At 46.7% G+C, this 21,133-nt stretch overlaps 2 protein-coding genes across 23 annotated transcripts in view; both read right to left on the bottom strand.

The window, feature by feature from the left end:
- Positions 1–4,053: 4,053 nt before the first annotated feature.
- Positions 4,054–5,407, bottom strand: REP15 (RAB15 effector protein). Its single transcript, XM_038153265.1, is given in 3 exon segments — positions 4,054–4,091; positions 4,094–4,345; positions 4,348–5,407. Coding segments are annotated over 3 exon segments (711 nt in total). The 5' UTR covers positions 4,769–5,407.
- A 138-nt stretch (positions 5,408–5,545) lies between these two features.
- PPFIBP1 (PPFIA binding protein 1) overlaps positions 5,546–21,133 on the bottom strand; it is a 108,162-nt gene continuing 92,574 nt past the window's right edge. For 15 of the 22 annotated variants that reach the window (XM_038153241.1, XM_038153246.1, XM_038153248.1 and 12 more), the window contains 13 exons: positions 20,083–20,254; positions 18,621–18,653; positions 16,295–16,436; positions 15,891–16,019; positions 15,152–15,302; positions 13,808–13,919; positions 13,577–13,665; positions 11,701–11,823; positions 10,792–10,917; positions 9,782–9,970; positions 9,094–9,273; positions 8,387–8,452; positions 5,546–7,903 (listed from right to left, as the gene is read on the bottom strand). In XM_038153241.1, the coding sequence (XP_038009169.1) occupies positions 7,817–7,903; positions 8,387–8,452; positions 9,094–9,273; positions 9,782–9,970; positions 10,792–10,917; positions 11,701–11,823; positions 13,577–13,665; positions 13,808–13,919; positions 15,152–15,302; positions 15,891–16,019; positions 16,295–16,436; positions 18,621–18,653; positions 20,083–20,254 (1,599 nt within the window). In that variant the 3' untranslated portion in view covers positions 5,546–7,816. The remainder of the gene's footprint in view (positions 7,904–8,386; positions 8,453–9,093; positions 9,274–9,781; positions 9,971–10,791; positions 10,918–11,700; positions 11,824–13,576; positions 13,666–13,807; positions 13,920–15,151; positions 15,303–15,890; positions 16,020–16,294; positions 16,437–18,620; positions 18,654–20,082; positions 20,255–21,133) is intronic. The other 7 variants (XM_038153247.1, XM_038153261.1, XM_038153264.1 and 4 more) reach the window with 3 other exon arrangements.

The raw sequence follows: 21,133 nt of genomic DNA, 5'->3' as shown, positions 1-21,133 counted from the left end.
GACAAACCCTTCAGCTTTGCTTCCAATGCACTGAGTTCCCAACTGTGGCCACCGAGATTCTCTGCACCGGGTCCACGGCGGGATCCAGGGAGGCACGCAGGGAATTCCCATGGGAATACTGCCCAGGAAGCTCCCGGGCCTGCCCTGTGCCTGCAGCCCAGAGGGAGATCTCTTCCCACGGCTCCGGCTGCGCTCGGTGCGTCCCGATGGTTCCCACACTGACACCCACAGCTCCCTCCACCCGCTGCCTTGGGGAGTATCCCTGCGGTGCCAGCAGGAAAGGAGCCTCTCAGGGACACGGACTGGGCATTCAGGGGGAGAAAAGGAGTTTCCTGTCTTCACCCTGATCCAGCAGCTGGGTCTGGCGGTCCCTGGTAAAGCCCTGGCAGAGGCCACCTTGTCCAGGGCATCGCTGCCAGAGGCCATTCCTGCAAAATCAGGGGGAAAAAAAGGGATGAACCCTGGAGCTCCTGGAGTTAGCCAGGAGCTTTGCCAAAAGACTGGAAGAAAAACTCACATCCCCGGCAGACATAAAAACAGAGGGAAAAAATGCGGTCTGAGGTGATGAAAAGAGAAGGGAATGATTGGAACAATTTGAAATGAATAAGAGGAAATGGCCTGACATGATCCCAGGGGAGGTTTAGGCTGGATATTGGGAAGTCTCACAGTGGAAAGGCTGTCCAGCCCTGGCACAGCTGCTCAGGGCAGTGGTGGAGGCTCCATCCCTGGAGTGATTTAAAGCCGTGTGGATGTGGCACTTGGGGACATGGGACAGTGGTGGCCTCAGCAGCACTGGGGAATGGTTGGGCACCGTGATCTCAGAGGGCTCCTCCAACCTGAAGGATTCCACGATTCCAAGGACACCCTGTACACGGCCAGCACAGACATACCTGTGCCTGCTGCAAGCATCATTTCCCTTCCTCTCCTTCACTTGGCTGCCAAACATTCCCTGGCGACAGAGAACACGGGAGCAGTCCTTGCTGTGGGAGAAGCCAGCAGGATTAGATCCAATTCCCTTCAGAAAGAGCTGTCAGGATGCAGCCAGTCCTATCCCCAGCTGCTTGGGAAGCTCCCAGTCCCTTCCAGCAGCAAGAGAGGGAAATCACCTCGTGCCAAGGGACAATGACACGAGAGCTGTGGGGAGAGAGCAGCAGAAATGGGAGAGGAGCAACACCAGAGCTTTCCAAAGGGAACACCTGCCACATCAACCCCCAGGACCTGTGGAAAACGTTTTCCAGCTGAGCTGTGAGTCCGTCTACTCCTGTCTTCCACTCACTGACCTTTCAGCCACAGGCAGGAGCTGCTCTGGATGGAAGGTCCCCTCTGTGTCCATGGATGTGGCTTTTCCCTTGCTGCCCCCATGGTTTATGGGGAACTAAAGGAGAAGAAAAGGATTGAACAGGGAATAAAATATCCATAAATACAGCAGATATGTTCACATGCACTCACTGAGGTCCTATAACTATCCCAAGCTATTGTGATTAAATTCCCTTTTAGCTGGGAAAAGCAAGAGGAAACATTCTGGTCCCCATCTCTGACACCTTCCCTTTGCAATACCTGTCACCCTGGAGTGCCAGGACAATGGGGAATGGCTTCCCACTAACACAGGGCAGGGATAGATGGCATCTTGGGAAGAAATTCTTCCCTGTGAGGGTGCTGAGGTACTGGCACAGGGTGCCCAGAGAAGCTGGGGCTGCCCCTGGATCCCTGGCAGTGTCTAAGGTCAGGGTGGACAGAGCTTGGAGCAAGCTGGGATAGTGGAAGCTGTCCCTGCCCATGGCAGGGGGTGGAGCAGGATGAGCTTTTAAGGTCCCTTCCACCCCAAACCATTCCAGCATCCCACAGCTCCAGCTCTGGCGGGGCCCTGCTGGAGCCAGCAGTGCCTCCTGGGTCTCCCCGCCCGCGGTCTGGAGTTCCCCACATTCCCCGCTCGGAGTCCCCTCACGGTGCCCAATTCCAGCCTTTTGTTCCATGCCCCTCACAGCCCCGGACTTGTCACGGTCCTTCGCCAAAGCTGCCTCCCCAGCTCATCCCCTCGGCAGATCCCTGGGGCTGTGCCGGCCCTTTCTGAGCCCCTGCCCTGGGCTTCTACTTCTCAGCCTCTACCTACAAGAAAACATCTAACCCCACCAATGGCTCACCAAGCCCATTCTTATCACATAGTAGACCCCAGCCCATGACCCATCCTCGGAGCAGCCGCCGCCCTCCTAACTACCTCAGGACTAACGATTCCACTACAACTCCCCCCAGCTCTTAATCCTAGGCCTACTCTCTGCCATCCTCGTTATATTCCAATGATGACGAGACATCGTACGAGAAAGCATGTTCCAGGGCCACCACACCCCCACAGTGCAAAAGGACTACGATACGGTATAGCCCTATTCATTACATCAGAAGCTTTCTTTTTCCTCGGCTTTTTCTGAGCCTTCTTCCACTCAAGCCTAGCCCCTACCCCAGAACTAGGAGGACAGTGACCGCCCGTCGGAATCAAACCCCTTAACCCCATAGAAGTCCCACTCCTAAACACCGCCATGCTCCTAGCCTCAGGGGTTACCGTCACATGAGCACACCACAGCATCACAGAAGCTAACCGAAAACAAGCAATCCAAGACCCTTTGCTTTGCACCAGGGGCCACCCCAGCAATTGCTCCTGCTGGAATATCCCCCCCACACTGGGTGTGTGGCTGCTGGAAGCCGGGAGGTGCCTCGGGGTTGGGTTTTTGGAAGGATGATTGGGATTTAGCACCTCCTGCAAGCGCTTGAGGGACTGCACACGTTTGTACAAAATTGATTTGTGCCCAGGGCTGCCTAAACACCCATCCTGCAGAATTCCAGGGCTTCTTCCTTCTTTCTCCACTACCTTTTGGTTAAACTGGAACCTCTGGGAGATGGAGGGCTCCGAGATGGAGAGCTGGAGGTTTGCAGGGAGAGCAGAGTTCATCTAATCCCACTTGACCTCTGGTTCTTCAGCTCCTCCACATAGATTCATCAAAGGCCCAGGAGTTGGGGACCCGGAGCAGCGGGAGCCGGGGCTGGCAGGACTCTGCTGGCTGCTCCTCGTGGTTCAGCCCTGTCTGCAGCTGAGAGCAGGCAGGGGATGGACCCGGGGCTGGCAGGCGGGTGCTGTGACCCCACAGGATTTAATCAGCACCTCCTGCTCCTTGGAGTGTCCCAAGGTGCCCTCACAACCCAGAACAAACACCCAGGCTAGGAGCTACCATCCCATGGATCCCTGCCTTTGGGGGAGCCCATTTCCCACCTCTGAGAGCAAATGTATTTTTCTGCCCCTTGTTTGCAGACCCTGTTGCTATGAAAAGGTCCCACCTACATCAGGCCTGTTTTTTGTCCCCATTGCTTGATTTTTCCCAAGTGTTCTTGAACACTGCCCCTAGCTTTTGCCACACCTTGCCCTGACACAGCCACTCAGTGAGAAAAGCTTTGAAGTTGGCTCCAGCCCTGCCTTTTTTTTCACATCTCCAAGGCCCTGTGGAGCCTGGCACCAATTAGGGAGCACATAATTAATAAGTGTCTCTCAGAGACCATTTCTGGCACTGGAAAGGGCTTTTCCTCTTCTTAACTGAAACAAGCTCACTCCTTCCATATCAGTCATTTTAAGACCTGATATTGTCCTTCACACTCATTGCAACTCTTCTGACCAGCACCAGCACATTTCCATTATTACAGACTCACCCTCCTAGGACAGAAAAAAAATCTGCCACCATGCAAACAAAGGCTCTGAGTCAAATCCACCAGGACCTCCCCAGAGCTCTGGCTGATAAAGCTTTCAGCAGCTCCAGCCAAGACTTAATGTCTGGTGAACAAAATGTTCTGGAAAAACGTCGTGCCTTCTATAAACACATTTTTCTGGCAGATTGGTTCTGTTGTTTTAAAATCTGGAGAGGCTGACTCAGCCTGGCTTCTGCAGGAGCTAAGGGAACACAATGGGTTGAGGGGAAGGTGGAGGGAATGGAGTGTAGGGAGGAGAGAGAGGGGCAGAGCTGAGCCCCGTGTGGCCCCCGGTGCTGCATGGAGCCACTGCTCCTGCCCAGCTGCTCACACAAAGTTTATGTACACATTGCCCACATCCTTCAGCCTGTTTTGGTGCCCAGGCAATCTTCCAGCATGTCTTTTGTGGGCAGGGAGCTGTCAGTGCTGGTGACAAATTGCCGCAGCGCATTCCTGCCCGACAGACGGCATTTTTGCTCCTCCTTGGCAACGCTGTCCAGCAGGACTCCTCGGATGTCCTTGGGCTTCCTTGGCATGCCAAAGATGACAAACAAGCCCAGGCAGTCCTGTCCCACCAGGCGGCAGAACTCAGCCAGCTTCTCAAACCTGCTCTGTTTCTGGAAGTTCTGGAAGTTCTGGAAGCACTCATCGGCCAGCGCGGCCTCCCAGCAGCAATCCTTGGCACAGCGATCTGCAGCTTGATCTGCTTGTCACACCCACACAGAGTCCAGATCCAGTCCACTCCGAACAGGGAGGACTGCTGCTTGGTCATTTTGCTGGTCATGATCCGCTCCTCCATGCCCTTTCCCATGCAGAAGCCAATGAAGTTGATCAGGAAGATCTCGCTCAGCATGTTAGTGGCTGGCTGGAATTTGCTTTCAGGATCCACAAAACCCAGATAGTCCTTCAGCCTTTGAGATGCATGGAGCACACCCTGGCTGAAGACTTCACAGATGACCAGAGTTTCAGCCTTGTTCTCCTGGTTGTTCTCCTGGGAGACCTTCTGACCCATTTTCTCTGCCAGAGGAGGTAGTTTCCACATGCAGACTGCCTGAGGGACAACCCTTTATTTTCCAGCAAAGACTCTGCAGGTGCTGGGCTCAGCCAGACTTATTCAGCTGCACATGGATACCTGCAGCCTTCCCAGTGAAGGTGATGGCAGAACTGAGCTCTGTGCACCCACGGGGCAGCTGGGCTCTCTCCTGGGTGTGTTTCTCCACAGCTGACTGAGAAGGGACCAGCCCAGCAGGCCCCGCAGCTTTCACACTTACTGAATTCATCTGTGCTTGTTTTCCTTATTGTTAATTCCGGCACCATTTCTTTGGCTGATGTTATGTCGTTCCAGTCTGATCTTATCTCCTTGGATCTCCTTTCTAGGACTATTGCACAGAAACCATTTTTTTGGCACAGGGTGTTGCCTGGAGATGAAACCACCTTTTTCTTTTAATCTCCCAGAGAAAGGAGATTAACACTTGGGACCAGAGAGAGTCTCTTTCACAGCAAGAAGGGACAGAGCACCCTGGGAGGACTCCCTCTGGAGAGCACACACTGAGCAATGATCATGTAACTTCACCACACCAAACAACCCAAGATGGTTCAAATCTGGATCCCAGAAATAATTAAAAAATCTTGATATAGTTGATTTCTTAGCTGTTAGTCAAGCCCTACTGCAGGCACTACTGAAAAACTAATGAGTAAGCAAAAAATGTGATTTTGCCCCTTTTCCCTCCTTTGTTTTTTTGAATAGAAGCTTCCAGGGAAAATTAAAAGGAAAACAAAAGAGGATGTGAAAAAGGGAACTGACTTCCAGAAACAATTGGCATTTTCCACAGACTTTATTTGATTTCACATGGCAATACACAGCAGTTATGTTGCCCTCTCCAAAGAGGCACCAATTAAACACCCTGATGGTATGGACAGTGTGCACACATGGACCTAAAAACCTCCTGACTTCATCGCCTCCCTCGTGTCCCCACCCTATAAGAGAACCAGGGCTTAGATGGCAGCTCGAGGGGATGACCAGGCTACCAGGAAAGGGCTGTTTGGAGCAGAATGCTGCTTACACTGCACTTCAATAAACGATCGCTGCCCTCACTAGTAACACTCCAGAGAAACTGGAGAGTGTTTGTGGCTATTTCAGCACACAGTATTATGTCACCAGCTCCCTTTTTCTCCCCTGTGAAAACCCAGTCCTGTCCAGTAGCCAGTGACTAGTGAGAGCCATCCAGAGGAACACTTTTGTTTGGAAGTCTGCACCACATTTCCCAATGCTTCCACAGGGTTTTATGTTCAACTTCCATGTAAATAACAACAATATTGCAGACTATTCACAGAAAGGAAGGCATGCATCCATATCCCAAGCATCTGCACCCTAAACCTGCCCACAGTAAATTTTGCATCTTGGTACATCAATAATCACCTACACTGCACATCCTTCAAAGGTCCAGGTTATCAGCTTACATAATTCTAATGCTGGAATATGCCTCTGATCCGAGGGGAGCTCTCTGAAAATCCTGGGAAGAACCTTTCTTCCTTTCCTAGCTTTTTTAACAATGTTTCAGAAACACCCCCAAAGTCAGCACAAACCCCAAATCCCCTGCATGACACCAGGAATGATCTCACTTCCACCAAGGAGAGTGACAAAATGAGTGACAAACGCTTGGCAAAGCAACACCACTGCAGGAACAATTCCAGCTGGACTTTTGTTTGCCTTTTACAGAGCAAAGCAGCTTCATGCCATTATGCTAAAATACATGCAATGTTCAACACCATACAAATGACCACTGGAATAAAAAGCTATTTTTGTTTGTTTGTTTGCTTGCTTTTGGCTAGGACACCTCAAAATACTGGAAGTCTGACACAAGATTTCCACTGTCTAGTTAGGAATTTGAAAACATAATGATCGTCAAGAGCAGAGAAACTGTGCTTTAAGAAGGTAAAATGATGAGCAACGTATTTGATATCTGAATTTTGGAGGAAAAGTCCCACCTTAGGCTTAATAATATGAAATAATATATTTTCTATACATTTCTCTATATAACTTTATTTTTTTGCAACTACACCATCTTCACGTTAGTCACAGCACAGAAATATCCCTTCCATATGTAGGGAGTACTCTCAACTTTAAAGAAATTTTTTAAGTCATGGAAGTGTTAATAACCTTGTTGAATGCACTAACTACTGCTGCTGGGGACAATAAAGAAGACATTTTAAAATGTGCAGCTTCTGGATGAGTCACTGCTAGAAGAAACATGCTTTAGAATAGTTTAATCTCAAATGGAAGATCATTAAACTGTACACTCAGTAAAAAGTAACGAAAGCCAACAGTTCCAAAGGTCAGCCTGCCTTTCCCAGTAACCAGCTGGTCTGCAAACTGGCATAATTTTTTTACAACCTTCTCCCCTTCCCTCACACACCTTCAATTTTCCATCACTCTCACAAAATTTAAATTTTTGCTTTTATATGTACTTCATATACTTATTTTTTCTTTTTTTTCTTCTTTTTTTTTTTTTTTTTTTTTTTTTTATATAAAACAGTATAAAAATAAGAGCAACAGTCAAGAGCTACTGGGGAGCTTACACAGGGCATGGATGACTAAAATCCTACATTGCACAGGGCTGAACTGGTGTTTGTACCAAAGAAAAGCACTTAGAAAAGAGCAGTAACTTCTATTTTTCAGCTGGGAGGGCAGAGAGAGCTGATGTATGCTATCTACAGATGCAACACTTTCACCTAATACCTTCTGTTCTTTCAAACAGTAGAAAGGATTATCTGAGGCCAGGAATAAGCAAAAGGAGCACTAGCATACCACATCAATTTCAATGCAACACTCTGAAACATATCACCAGTTTGTACATTAAATAGAGTTAAAACAATTACCATTCACCAGTGTCTGGGTGGTTTTTATGGCAATTTAAGTAGGCACCTTGTTTTTTCTCCTTTTATCTTTAAAATTCTCCACCCCTCAGTGTTACTTCTAACAAACAGAAGCAAGAGCAATGTAAAGTACATGATCTGCTGCCCATCACGTGGAACAGGGATGTCCTTGCACGCAGGAGAATGAGCCTTTGTCAGTGCCTGGTGGTGACTGTCACACATTGGAGTCCTCATCTGTTATACTGGTGCTAGGAGAGCGAGTGGCAAAGTCTTTGAACATTTCATCTTCCTTCAGCATGTGCTGTAAAGGAAAGGAGGGGAAGAGTCAAGGTTTCTCACAACTGGAGTCAGTCACCTATCCTGTCCTGGGCAGCAAACACTGCCTGCCAGCCACTGCTTTGTTCTGCTGAGGGAGGTTTTCACCCACCCTGCTGCAAAACCAGCTCACTGCTGTCTGCTGGCCCCAGTGGCTCAGGGCTTCCACCCAGAAAATGCAGGCTGACTCCCATCTGGAAACCCACTGACCATGGGCAATGGGGGCTGTGTCGCCTGCCCCCCCCACCCTGGTGTGTGAGGAGCCAGCACAGGCCACCAAACCTCCCCACCAGGATGGGCAGGTAGCTTCCTGAACCACTTGGGTTTTTTGTGCCCTCTGTCCCTGCAGGAGACCCAAAGGACCTCACTGACATTGTTCAACACAAGTGACTGCCAAGGAAACAGAGAAACAGAGAAACATCCCACAGAAACAGAGACCTTACTGCACAGACCCCATTCACAGACTTACTGTCAGGTTGTTGATGCCTTCAGAAAATGCTCCTATTTGCCTCACCGTCCCTTCTGAATCTTCCATCTATAAAACCCAGAATGAATAATGAATTAATAACAACTTATTTGTATCATAGAGTGGAATCATAGAATGCATTGGGTTGGAAGAGACCTTAAAAATCATCTCAGTCCAATCCCCTGCCATGGGCAGGGACAGCTTCCACTATCCCAGGTCGCTCCAAGCTCTGTCCAACTTGGCCTTGGACACTGCCAAGGATGGGGCAGCCACAGCTTCTCTGGGCAACCTGTGCCAGGGAGTCATCACCCTCACAGGGAAGAACATTTTTCTAGTATCTTAAACCTCCTAAGATCTAAACCCACTCTCTGTCAGTGTTGAAGCCATTCCCCCTTGTCCTACTAGGACTGAATGACCATTAAGTGCAGAACACAATTTACTGATTACACCTCAGATGTTCAGACCAAGGGAGAAACATGGCCTGTCAGGAGAGGAGAGTTACTCCAGAGCAGGCCTTAAAGGTGCTGCATTCACAGCTTCAACCTCCTTGGGAGCAGACCCTTTTGTCACTAATGCTGTGTGCCAGCAAGAAGTCAGGGTCTTCACGGGCCAAAGCAAAAGGAAGACTTCCCTTGAAATGGAAAGGAAATGGGAGGTTGTCCCACCAAACCTGACAGCTCAAAGACTCAGAATTGTTAGAACTGACTTACCTGCTCCAGCCTGTCCAAATCATCATCATCATATACTCGGATATCCAGGCCAGGCTTAAAGCCCTTCTTTGATGCATTCCCAGATGCCCGCCCCAGCTCCATAGGACACACATACTCCTCCACATCATCCTGCTTCTTCTTCCTCAGATTCCCAAAATTGCTGAAGGTAAGTTTCTTTGGCTTAAAAGTGAAGAGAAATTTGCCAAGGAGTTAGAGAATCAGTAAAGAACAGGCCTACTCATGCCCTCTCGTGTTTCCATGACAAAGGGTCAAAACCCCAGTGCTCTGCAACACAGATCTCCTTAATTTCATGAGTTTAAATTCTTCTGAATTTCACTGTTAAGACACCACCATTTAACAAATCCCAAATGAGGTGAAAATTCCGCATTAAACCATGAGTCTGTAAACAGTAAGGGACAGTCTCCTTCCCAAACATCCCTCAGTACAGACAGAAGGACAACACGAGTGCTACCTCTTGTCTCTGCATGTCAGAGAGGCTGAGAAGTGGCCTGTTCATGGTAGACACAAGTGTCAGCCCCAAATCTGCCAGATCCTGCTCTCATGCTTTTTTCCTTAGGAACCCACCCCTTTTCTCAGACCTTACTGATGCACCCTCCCAGCATGGATAAAACCAGAGATCCAAATGCTTCCCTGGAACCTCCCACCCCTCCCAGAACAAGTGGCGTACCTTGACTTTGGCAGTTGCTGTCAGGAGGACGTAGTCTGGGGACTCCATGGCTTCACGCTTCTGCTGTTGGGCCTCCTGCCCCACCAGGAGGTTGAAATGAGTGGCCAAGTGCCGCCTCAGCAGCGTCTTGTTGGGTGGGATGTTCAGGAGCTGGGCCATGGTTTCTACATTGAAACGGGGCTCCAAAACCTGGGAATCCAATCACAGAGAATCCAGCCGAAGCCAGTACTGTCTGATGAGATCTCAAGGACACCCAGGCCTATCTTGGTCGCTCCCTAAGGCTGCTTTGGCATTTTTGTTTGTATTTTAGAGGAAATTTACAACAAAGAAGGAGGAAAGAGAGCTAGCTAATTAAAGGATTCCTAAAACACTACCTCCAGGCTTTCCTTCTAGAGTTATAAATAGGAACAAATTGGCAGGTAAGAAGAAATGAACAGATAAATCCACCCTTAACTGAAGTACTGTGTGAAGCTGCCACAAAATGTTTTCCCAGTACCATTTTCCAATTCCAGAAAAGGTAGCCAGAGGAATCATGGAAAATAAACAGACACAAAATATCAGGAGCAGGGCTATGACTCCTAATCACCACAACAAACCTCTGCAGATCTAAGTCTCTTGTCCGGAGTATGTGATGCTAGCGCAATTAAAAACTATCCTGGTTTGACAGTGTAATCCCAAATTTTATGAAGGTAACAAGCTTCCCCCACAAATGAAAACCATATCCACATTAGGAAGGCAGAAAGTGGCTGTTCAACAGCATGGCAGCACTGTAGGACAGGAGGTGGAGAATGCCATACCAAAATAGAATTGCGAGGGGAATACAGAGTATTAAACCACACTACTTCCCCTCGAGACATTAATATCCTTTAAACCCATAAGGTAAGAAACTTTTTATTAAGCAGAATAAGCAGAAAAGGCGAGTGCAGCAAAGAAAATGTGAGAACATTGACCTAATGGTTCCCAGACATCTTTTTTTTCCTAAAATGGAAGAAGCCACCCCAAAAGCTCACCATCAGCCCCCCGTGCACTCCACTGCCCCGCAGGTTGGGTGCATACTCTGCCAGATCCACGGAGCGCAGCCACTCCATCACACGGTGGTTGGTCCACTGGGTGACCTCAGAAGGTGTCACATTATTCTGCCAACAGGAGGGACAGGCAGGTAAGGAGACGTCCCAAATCAGCTGAATCCCAGCCCCAATCTTTATTGAAACATACTTCCCCTGCCCTTAAGGAATACAATCCTACTTTGCACTTGAGAAAAGAATCTCTTTCTGGATTGCTACCTTGCAGCAAGAGCAGAGTGGGGATGGGTCTGGCCAGGGGGCAGGGCTGTGTCAGGTCATTTGATTACTGTGCTGTGCACTAGGGTTATTTGCCATTTCTACCAGTAGAGCTGAAGATTCAGCTGGTTCCATGAGCTGCTGTGCTGTTCTTGCAGATCCACATTGTGGATCTAAATCCAAGAGTCTGGGTTGTTCTGTTATCCATTGCCCTATCCAGCATTTCCTGCTTCCAGAACACAATGATGGCAGTCTCCTGCCTGGTAATGGGGCCAAGCTCCTTTTACACAGAAAATTTTGACACAGCCATCAGTTTTCCAGGGAGTTGCACAAGACAGTGCACTGAATTCAAGACGATTTGTTTTCCAGACAGCACATCAGAGACCGGGCCAAAACAGCCAGCTGTTGGCTTGGAAGAGAAGCAGGAGACTTGGAAAGGGGGACGTGAGTTTGGGGTCATGGCAGGTAGAGGAAAGTAAGCGATGTTAGAGCTTGAGTTTAAAAGAACAACATGAGAAACAGGAAACTAAAAATGAAGTAGAATGAGGAGACATGAGGTGAGAGCAGAGCAGGAGTAATCGAACACCAGGGATAAAGCCCTAGAGGATTCCTCTTCACAGCCTCCTCGTAAAGCAGTACCTCATCAGATGGCCTCCTGCGCAGACAGTTGAGCTCAAAGTTGTTTATTCTCAAAACCTGAATGGCTCTTTTGATGCTGAGGTGGTGAAGGACACTGATGACCTTCAAGGAGAGCAGATCATCCTGTCAAAGAGCAAGAGGGAGTTAATAAACACAGACATGCTTATTCATGGGACCAGCATCCTCCTGAAGGGGACTGCTTCAGCCCCCGGCTTAAAATGGCACATCTGACACATCTGGGGGAAGATTTTAATATGTCAGACAGGTGATTCACATCAAACCATTGTCCCAAAACAAAAACTTCCTTCGTTGCACTGTACTAGCTCTTGGGGGATGTTTTTCACACCGGGTACAGAGCTTAGTAAAAGAAACATGAGGTAACAAGGAGGGAAAAGGGGTAAGATGACACATCCTCACATCCTCAGTGACAGGACAAGAGCCAGGACAGCACCAATGCACTACACTAGACTCACCTGGCATTTAATCCTGCCAGAAGCTACCTCAAATGTCCAGCTAGAAGTTTAATTGAAAAAATAAATTACCTTGAAACTTGGGACATTCTCTATGGTTAGAATAAAAAAGAGGGAAGAAGAAAGTGCCTCAAAGTTCAAGTGCAATTTGGCTAACTTAAATAAATTTATGCACCCTTGTTCCAGGGTTAGCCTGGCTTAATCTTTCAGTTTCACTTGTATGTTATTTGTCAGATATTTAAGACAAGATTCTTTGCCAAACATCCCACTGCATTCAGCTAACTTTGTGATGAATCTGACAGTAGGTTACTATGTTGTGGTTTGCTATTTCATTTATTATAAAATAATAAATGTTCCTTATTAATTGAGTCAGAGTAACTTCAGAAGATCATAATAAGTATTAGTTTAGTACTTTGCATATTTTATTGGTTATTTATGGTGAATCTGTTGTCATAATTTGATGGTTAAACTTGCTCTCAAAATATCCCCAGTGATCTACAGTTAAAGAGCAGTGACAATGGTAGTAAAGTCTCCCAACACAACATCAAACTTAATGGAGGCTGCTGCCATCACACATCCCAGGGTAAAGAAGGAGAAGAAACAGTCTTATAATAAATAAAATTGCAAACCGTGACATAAAACCTATGCAAAACACATGCCAGTGTGGCATGAAAAGGTAACTCCTGGTTCATGAGAGAGCAGGGCTGCGATTGATTTCTTCTTTGTTCTGCAGAAAGAATTAATATTAGCAATGTTCAATTTGCATTTGTATCCCCAGAAAAGGAAGTTCTTATCTCACCTTACCTGAGCCCTTTCACAAAGGAAACCTGACTGGCAGTGAAGTGGGGAGTGGGAAGGTGATGCCTGTGCTAAGCACTTTGAAATGCAAAAGTGTAGCCTGCTTTCAAACAAGCTCGGTCTCAGAACTGCAATTTTCTTCAAAGGAAATTGCTTGGGTTTTCTTCACCTAAGCATCCATGTAAGTAGGCAAGCTGATAGAATGCCTGCTCACTGAAGAAAAAGATTCCACCTGCTTCTATTAATTAATAGCAATATAAACAGCAAAAGCATGAATGGCAACCACAGCATTCGCACACCTTTGTGTACAAAAGCCCTGCCTCAGCACACTGGTGTCACACACAGCTGTTAAGCTCAGGATTGCTCATTTCTCATGCATGAGTCCAAATTCTTGCTTACTGTATTTGCTCTTCCACCTGAATCTAGTAGCTCTAGAGATGGAAAGGACTTAGAAAACGCTTGCAGGTGAGCAGTAGTATCTGATTTCTATAGGTTACAGCTATTGGCATGAACACAGGACACTCACTAGAGTTCAAAGGGGTCCTTTGAACACTGAGAAGCCAAGAACATGGAAAGGATGTCAGGAAAGGAAGAAACCATTTACTCACCACAGTCATGTAATGGAGCATGCGGCCATCCACCTTCCCCTCATCAAACTGGGTCTTATACTGGGGCAGGCCAATGTCATCCAGCCACCCTAGGGCAGGACAGACACTCCTGTTAGAGTGGTAGCCACGTTACCCAGCATCACTCACTGTTCCCATCCTCAGTGCCCCAAATCAGCCACGGTTAAGGACCCCTATCCAAAGCCACTGCTTCAGCATGCAGTAAAATCTTACTGGTAACCCAGTGGTAATCCAGTTTCCCATGGTTGTTCTCCTCTTCAGATCCCAGTGCCTGCAGAGCAAGCTGGAGCTTCTTCCGATGCAAAGGGTGCTTTATCCCAAGCTCCTGTGAAAGGAAGAAAAGCAGTAAATCTAGAGACAATACTGTTTTATTCCTCCCTCTGCTGAATGACAAAGGGTTTCTGAGAGTCACACTTTCACAGCATTGCTGGTGACCTGGCAGGTGCATTTTCTTTTTGCTGAATTTCAGTATTTTAGCAGACATTCAGAACTAGGGAAAGGCCCACTTACCGGGGTGGGTTAGTTTCACAGTGTGGCAGATTAATGCCAAGGAGTGGTGGAATCTAAACTGCATTAAAATGTTGGCCACAATATTCTCATACCAGGTTAAAAAAAATCCCACAATATAATAAAAATGTTAGCATTCACAAAAATACTTGCTGGGATTAATTCATCCTCTCCCACTTAGGTAAAATTAAAATAATTATTTAGTTAAGAGCATAGAAATGTCCCAGGAATTACTGAAATTCATTAATGCTTCCAAATGCGTAACATTATTTCCCAGTTTGGTTGCAAGTGCAGCCATTCCAGGATCTCTTTAATCCCAAATCTCTCTCAGGAGTGCCTGCTGGTTAATGTTATCTCTGATAACACTATTACAAGGCATTATGTTCAAAATACACTTCTCTTATTCCAGCTCTAGTGTAACTGCTCAATGGAGAAAACAGGCTTACTATTTAGTGAAGAAAGTGATTTTTTAAAACCTGAAAATTCAAATTTTATCAAATACTATGGATTAAAAGTGTAAATTGAATAAATTTCCCGTGTTTCTCTTTTTAAAAAATAGACAAGCAATTCTGCAACAATTAAAGACAGAGACTGATCAACTTGTGTGTAACAAATCCTTATTCCTCTTTGTATATAATGGACAGAAAACACAATCAGAACAAAACAGCACCTTTTTACACCCTTCTCACACAGGCATAAAATAACTGTAGCACATATGGGTGCTAATGAAGCAGGGCTACAAACTCATTTGATAATGAGGCAGTCTCACGTGCATATTTTTAGAGGGTGCTACAGTCAATTGATGTGTCCATGCTCAATGAAGTTAAATCACATATTTGTAATTATTAGCTTCATTACAGAGCATTAAATTTCTACAAAACTTCAGCTAAAAAGAAATGGATTTCGAATCATTGCAGGTGACAGTATTTTGAAAACTCATCTAGTTTACAGTTTTTTACCAGGTGCACTTTACAGACCTGATTTACAGACACAGAAATGGTGATTTTTTTTGCACCTTTAGTTGAAAGGAGTGTTTCTGGTATTCCTCACCTTTTCCAGATCCTGCTGAGAAGCCTGCAGAAGTGTTTGCCCAGACAATATCCAGTGCCTGCCATTATTGATGTAGGAGCCAAGCCCTTGGTCCTGGAGCCAGCTGCAAACCTGCTCCTTGGTCCACTTTGCAAATGGCATGTCCAGCTCACTGCAGGAGATGTTACCCAAAAAAGACTGATAAATCCTGTGCCTCCAATCTCTTGTAATCTCATAAATAATGAGAAAGCCAAAAGCTAAGCCTAATTTACATCTTGCGGGAGCTGGGACAACCTCTGAGGGGGAACCATCAGCACCAACGAAGTGCTGGGCGCTGCTGATCTGTTGCCACTGTCACAATAAACACAGCCTCCTATAGAGGAAAAGAGCCACCTCTGCTGCCTAGCGTGGCTACAGCTCTGCCGTGAGACTGGAATGTTTCACTTTCTCCTTTAATCCCTGGAAGTGCAGTGGGAAAGGCACAGAAGGAGTCTCTGTCACTGCCACATGAGGGTTCACACGCTGCCTCACGGCCCCATCCTGCGAAGGCAAGAGCTCAGCAGCAGGACCCTGCCACCCAGCCCACCTCAGCCCTGCAGGGACCCTCTCTCAGAGGATGAAGCAGCCTGGATCTGCCTGGTTTTGCCCAGTCAGGAGAGGGGATGTTTCATTTTGGCACTGCCCTCCTCCTCTGGGCCCCGTGCTCGGGCGGAGCCGCCGGGATCCAAGCACTGACACATTAGCTGCACTGGTATCTGACCTGTGGGACTGCCCCAGGTCCCGAGACCAGCCCAGCCGGGGCCCTGCGGTTGCTCTCGTCCCTCCTCTTTTGAACTCTGTCTCGGACATGTCGTCTGGGTTGAAGGTGGTGGACTGACTTCTTTTAAGCCTAAAGTAAGAAAGAAAGAAAGCACATTCACATTTGGCTAAGGAAAAGGCATGTTGCTGCTGCCACTGCAACCAGCACAGGCAAGATCTCCCCCAGGGCTTGCAGCCCCTCTTCTACCTGCCCCCAACCCACTGTTATCTCTCCCAAATACCACACAGGCTCCTGCTCTTGGGATATTAAACCATAGAGCCACACGCTAGCATGGGAGAAAGGAAGGTGTGTCCCCTGCCTAAGCCCCAGTTCTGGAGAATGGTCATCTCTCATCTTTTACTTACCTTCCAAACAACTTCTTGATTCCCCTGGCCTTTTTCCTGGAATCTGGAGAAGGTGGTGTCATCTGCAAACTATCTGCTTCTTTTGGGCGAGGGGGCAAGCCAGCCAGATCCAAGTGGTCTGCAGATCCCTTCTCCGTTTCAGCTGTTAGAAAACAAAAATTTTGTCAAGACCCTCTTGTGCAGGACTGTACAGACATGCTCCTGACCTTGGGGATGACTCCTGCTAAATTACTGACAGCCACCATGGGCAAAGAGGGATGGGAAAATCCATGAGAAACGCCACATGTTCCTCCTTCTTGGGCCTGGCTGGTGATTCTCCAAGGCAATGCTCTGCTTTAGTTAAGTGCCTTGCACCCAAGGTGGGAAAATCTACCTCATGAATCAAGCAGTGAACTAAATCCCAAACTTATTCTTCCTCAGGGAGTGCTCCTACAATGCTTTCACAGACAGAGCCAAGGCATGTGGGTGCCCAGAAACAATTCAGTGCAGTGGCAGGGAACTAAACCAGAAGTCCCCAGAGCACAGAAAGCCAAGTAACTTCCCTGCAGATATCCTTCCCAATAACCTGTAGTATTTAATTCCCTGGCCAGGAAATTCCAGCAACAAAATTCCTGCCCAAGGAGGGCCCTCTTCCCCTCACTTCTTCAAACTGTGGAATATTTTGTTCCTCCTCAGAGGAACACCATGGAGTTTCAGCTCTGTCTGAACCATATCTTCTGGATGAACAAAACATCTCTGATCAGAGACCCTCAACATTACCACCGACTCTAAAAGCATTAAATTCTTGATCTGTAGCTGTTTTCCATTACAACAAACCTGAGGGCTCTTGTCCCCAAAGGGGAAGTTGCCACAAAAGCTAAACTATTAAAGGAAAAGACAATTTAAAAAGAAAACTAATAGAATTGCAGTACTAGACTACATAAGCAGAGATGTGCTAGCTAGTGCCAGATAGCTGAATCAAACTACCATGTGGAATTCATGCCAGTTGCTTGCTGGGGAAGAGTGAGAGCATGAGCTTGTTCAGCTGAAGCAGCTATGGCAAGGCAGTGAGGCCTGGAATGACTTGCAGCATCTTTTAATATAGCTCTCTAATTAAATGACCATCACTTGTGTTTGAAATGAACTTTCAGACATCCAGGAGAAAAGTAAACAATGCATTAAGGCAGAGCTTATATTGCTGGGACATGTGGTCTCAAGCCACAGAGTTAATGCTGAAATGGCCACAAAAGGGCCATGACCAGCAACAAACTGCAGGCTTTGCCAGTGTAGCCTTCTGCTGGGCAAACTTTAGATGGTTCAGCCAGAACACCTATGAACATATCCCATTTTCCACCTTTTCAAACCTTGCAGTGAAACAACAAGGTCACACAAAAGACCATTTCCAGGCACTATCCCACACAGGGATCCAGCAACTGACAGAGACAGCACTAACATCAAACCAGGCTGTGACTTTCGTGGGTTTTGCTTTACTTGTAGAAGGTAAAGAGAAAAAAATCAAAAAAATGTGGAAATGGCATTCTAGAGAGAGAACACCAGGACAAGGTTGGGTGCCTTAGTAGCAGAGATTTGCAGGAATTGTGCTGTTTGCTCCTCATACCTGGCTCCTTTTCATGCACTGACACAACCCTGTAGAACCAGTAACATTTAGGGGGCCATGTGAGAAAAAGAGAGGGTCCAGAGCACTTGGTCTCTTTGCCACCCCATGTGGCTGTACCATCACCGCACTGACACAGCTCTGCTTCCTAAGGCAGGTCTCACCTGTCCTTGCCAGAACCACCCAGGGAATGCTCACATCACAAGACTGGTTCTTATTTACTGTGTGAATGGCTCCTTCCATATCTACCCCAAATATTTCTCATTTGTTTTACTGTACCATAAACAGAACTACATCTAGAAGACGAATTAGACATGCTTTCCCTCAGAACTCCCTTAAATGAATGCCTGGGAAACAGAGCTCATTTCCTACTTCACCACACTTTAAACTGTTCCAGTGGATCCAGGACAAGTGGCAGCACAAAGGTAACTACTAAGCATCACCAGTTCTCACCTGGTACCTCGGTCTGTCGTAACTTTGTGCTCAAAGTTACAGCAAAAGTCTCTGCAAATTGACCCGCAATCTCTCATTAGTAGCAGCTACTCAGGAACAGCACAGCTGACTTTTAGCAGAGGGCAGATGTTACATGAAAACTCCTTTTAGTGATGGTCAGAAGCTCTGATGCAGAGCTCTTGTGCCTGGCTGTGGTTTGGGACGTGTGTGGCCACAGCCAGCTGTCAGCAGCAGTCAGGGCACAGGGCTGGCACAGGCAGACATGCAGGATTACTGTACCTAAAGTAGGTGCACTGGCACTTCGACTGCGATCTTCAGATATCCACACAAGGCACAAACCCACACGCAGCACAACAGGAGAGAACACGCAGAGGCACAAGGTCAAACACAATTCAAAACTCATGACAACACAGTAGGGACAAAAGGAGCGAGGGATGGGAGACACAGCGCCACACAAATGCTGAGTTCACATGGGATTAGGAGCACCAAGTCACTGGCAAACTCCCTTTCACAACAAAGGAGTGGAGTACAGCCCTGTGGTGGGAAGGAAAAACGGCACCGCAGTCACTTCGGTGCAAGGAGGTCATCTGCTCCAGGACCCACTGCTCCTGTGAAGTGGCAAGTTCCTGGACAGCAGCTTTACAGATGGAGGCACTGAAATCTGGATAACATAAATAACTTATTCAAAGTCACAGCACCCTGATTTACATGGCCCATCTTCCACTCCTCTAGGATAGCCACAAGTACTGCGCTTTGTTAGACAAATCAATTTCAGGACAACACAGGGCATTACACAATAGCAAAGATGAAATAAACCAAAGCAAAGAGTCTAATCCTCAGAATAGACTACACATATATTCCAAATAAGCTAGCAACTTCCCAGGCTGTAGGTCACAGGCAAATATGGGCAGCATATCGTCAATGTGTAGGTGTGTTACTTGTTTTGAACAAAAATCTAAAAGTAACAAAGCAGAAGCTATCCCCCTTCAGGCTTCTGAAATAGAGAGCTAAATTCCTGAATCTCGTGCAAGGGAAAAACAAAAATCTCAGATGTCTGGCAGTAGATCTGATGCAGGGATTCACTGGATGTTTGAACTGGATCAGCGGAAAGACTGCTAGAGCAGAGCAGTAAATGTAAGTAGAATTCCAATTAGCGGCAACAGCGACTTCTGCATTAAGCAGAACATTTTGTTTATTTCTTTGTCATATGCAAATGTCACTAAATTACAATACCAAAATAACCCCCCCACCAACACTACAGGTAAAAAAATCAACGTGAGCTTGAATGACTTGCCAATCCTGTTCCTGTTGTCACCACCTCTTTTGCAAGGCTTCTTAAGTACAAAAAAAAAAAAAAAAAGAGAAAGACTGAGTGCTGCTGTCCTATTTTTGTATATCTGAAAATCTTGTGAAAGATAAACCAAGGATGGACCCAGGGGAAAAAAAGCCCACAAATCCCATGTGTGAACTACTGCCAGACAGGAAGCATTTCATACAGCAGCAAGCCCCTACAAGGTCCCAGGGGAGGTACCACAGCAGAGTCTGAACCCACATCAAATATTTCCTTACATCAGTGATTGTCTTCTCTTGCTGTTCGATATTTTCCAAACATTCTACTATCAGAAGTGCCACCAAGTCACAGTGAGACTAAGGCTGGCTTTCCTGCTTCTTAAGGCAGTTACAGCTGTTGTTAAGATGCTTTAAAATGCACAGAATCTGAATGCAGAGGCAGGGTACCTACCCAGATTGGGGGCACTTGCAGTCCTCTTGTTATTTTTTATCTTGAAAAAGCCTCGGCCAAAGGAAGATCTGGCTTTGCGGGTGCCAAAACTATCCTCATCTCCTGTGCCACCATGAGGAGACTTGGGAGGGAGGGTTGCAAAATTATTGCCTTCCACAGGAGGTTTAACCTGCTTGAAATAAAGGGAAATAAAGAGTCAATATAAGGGAATTGCAGAAAGCCTTTTGAGAGCCTGCAAAGTGACTGCTGGCAGGTAATCTGGGAAGTCCTTCTCATCTGTCACTACAAGAATACAGAATGTAAAAACCATAATGAAAAACATAAACAAGATCTTCATTTGAATATGTTGCCCTGGTTTGAGCTGGGAAGGAGTTAACTTTTTCTTAGTTCAACACTGTGTACGGGTTCAGTGCTGTGTTTTGGATTTAGTAGGGAATAATATGAATAACACTGGGATGTTTGGGTTGTTGCTGAGCCCTGAATCAAGGACTTTCCATTTTTCCATGCTCTGTCAGCAAGGAAGTGCACAAGAAGCTGGGATGCTGCATGTCCAGGATAGCTGACCTGAACTACCAAAGGAATATTCCACACCACAGAATTCCATGCCTAGTATATAAACTGGAGGGGTTACTGGGAAGGCGAGCCAATTGTATTTTGGAGATGGGCTGGATATTGGTCAGTGGGGGATGAGCAATACAATTGTCGTGCATCACTTGTCTTTTTTGGGTTTTCTCTCTCTTCCTCTCCCTTTTATTATTACTATTATTATTATGATTTTACTTTGTTTCAATTATTAAACTGTTTGTATCTCAACCCCTAAGTTCTATCTTTTTTTTGGTGATTCTCCTCCCCATCCCTCTGGGGTAGGGAGGGGGACCAGCTGTGGGGTCCTTTGCGGTCAGCTGGGATTAAACCCTGACATATGTTCAGGATCCAGGATTACTATCACTATCTGCTAAGAGTAAATTGTGTTCTTTAAGATGTTCCTCAATTTCTGTAAGGCTGACTTTAAAGTATGGAAAAGATAAAAATAGAGTCCTGCAAGGCTTTG

The sequence above is a fragment of the Motacilla alba genome, chromosome 1A (assembly GCF_015832195.1).
Source record: "Motacilla alba alba isolate MOTALB_02 chromosome 1A, Motacilla_alba_V1.0_pri, whole genome shotgun sequence".
In the NCBI taxonomy this organism is placed as follows: Eukaryota; Metazoa; Chordata; class Aves; order Passeriformes; family Motacillidae; genus Motacilla; species Motacilla alba.
This window is presented reverse-complemented; position numbering and strand designations above follow the sequence as displayed.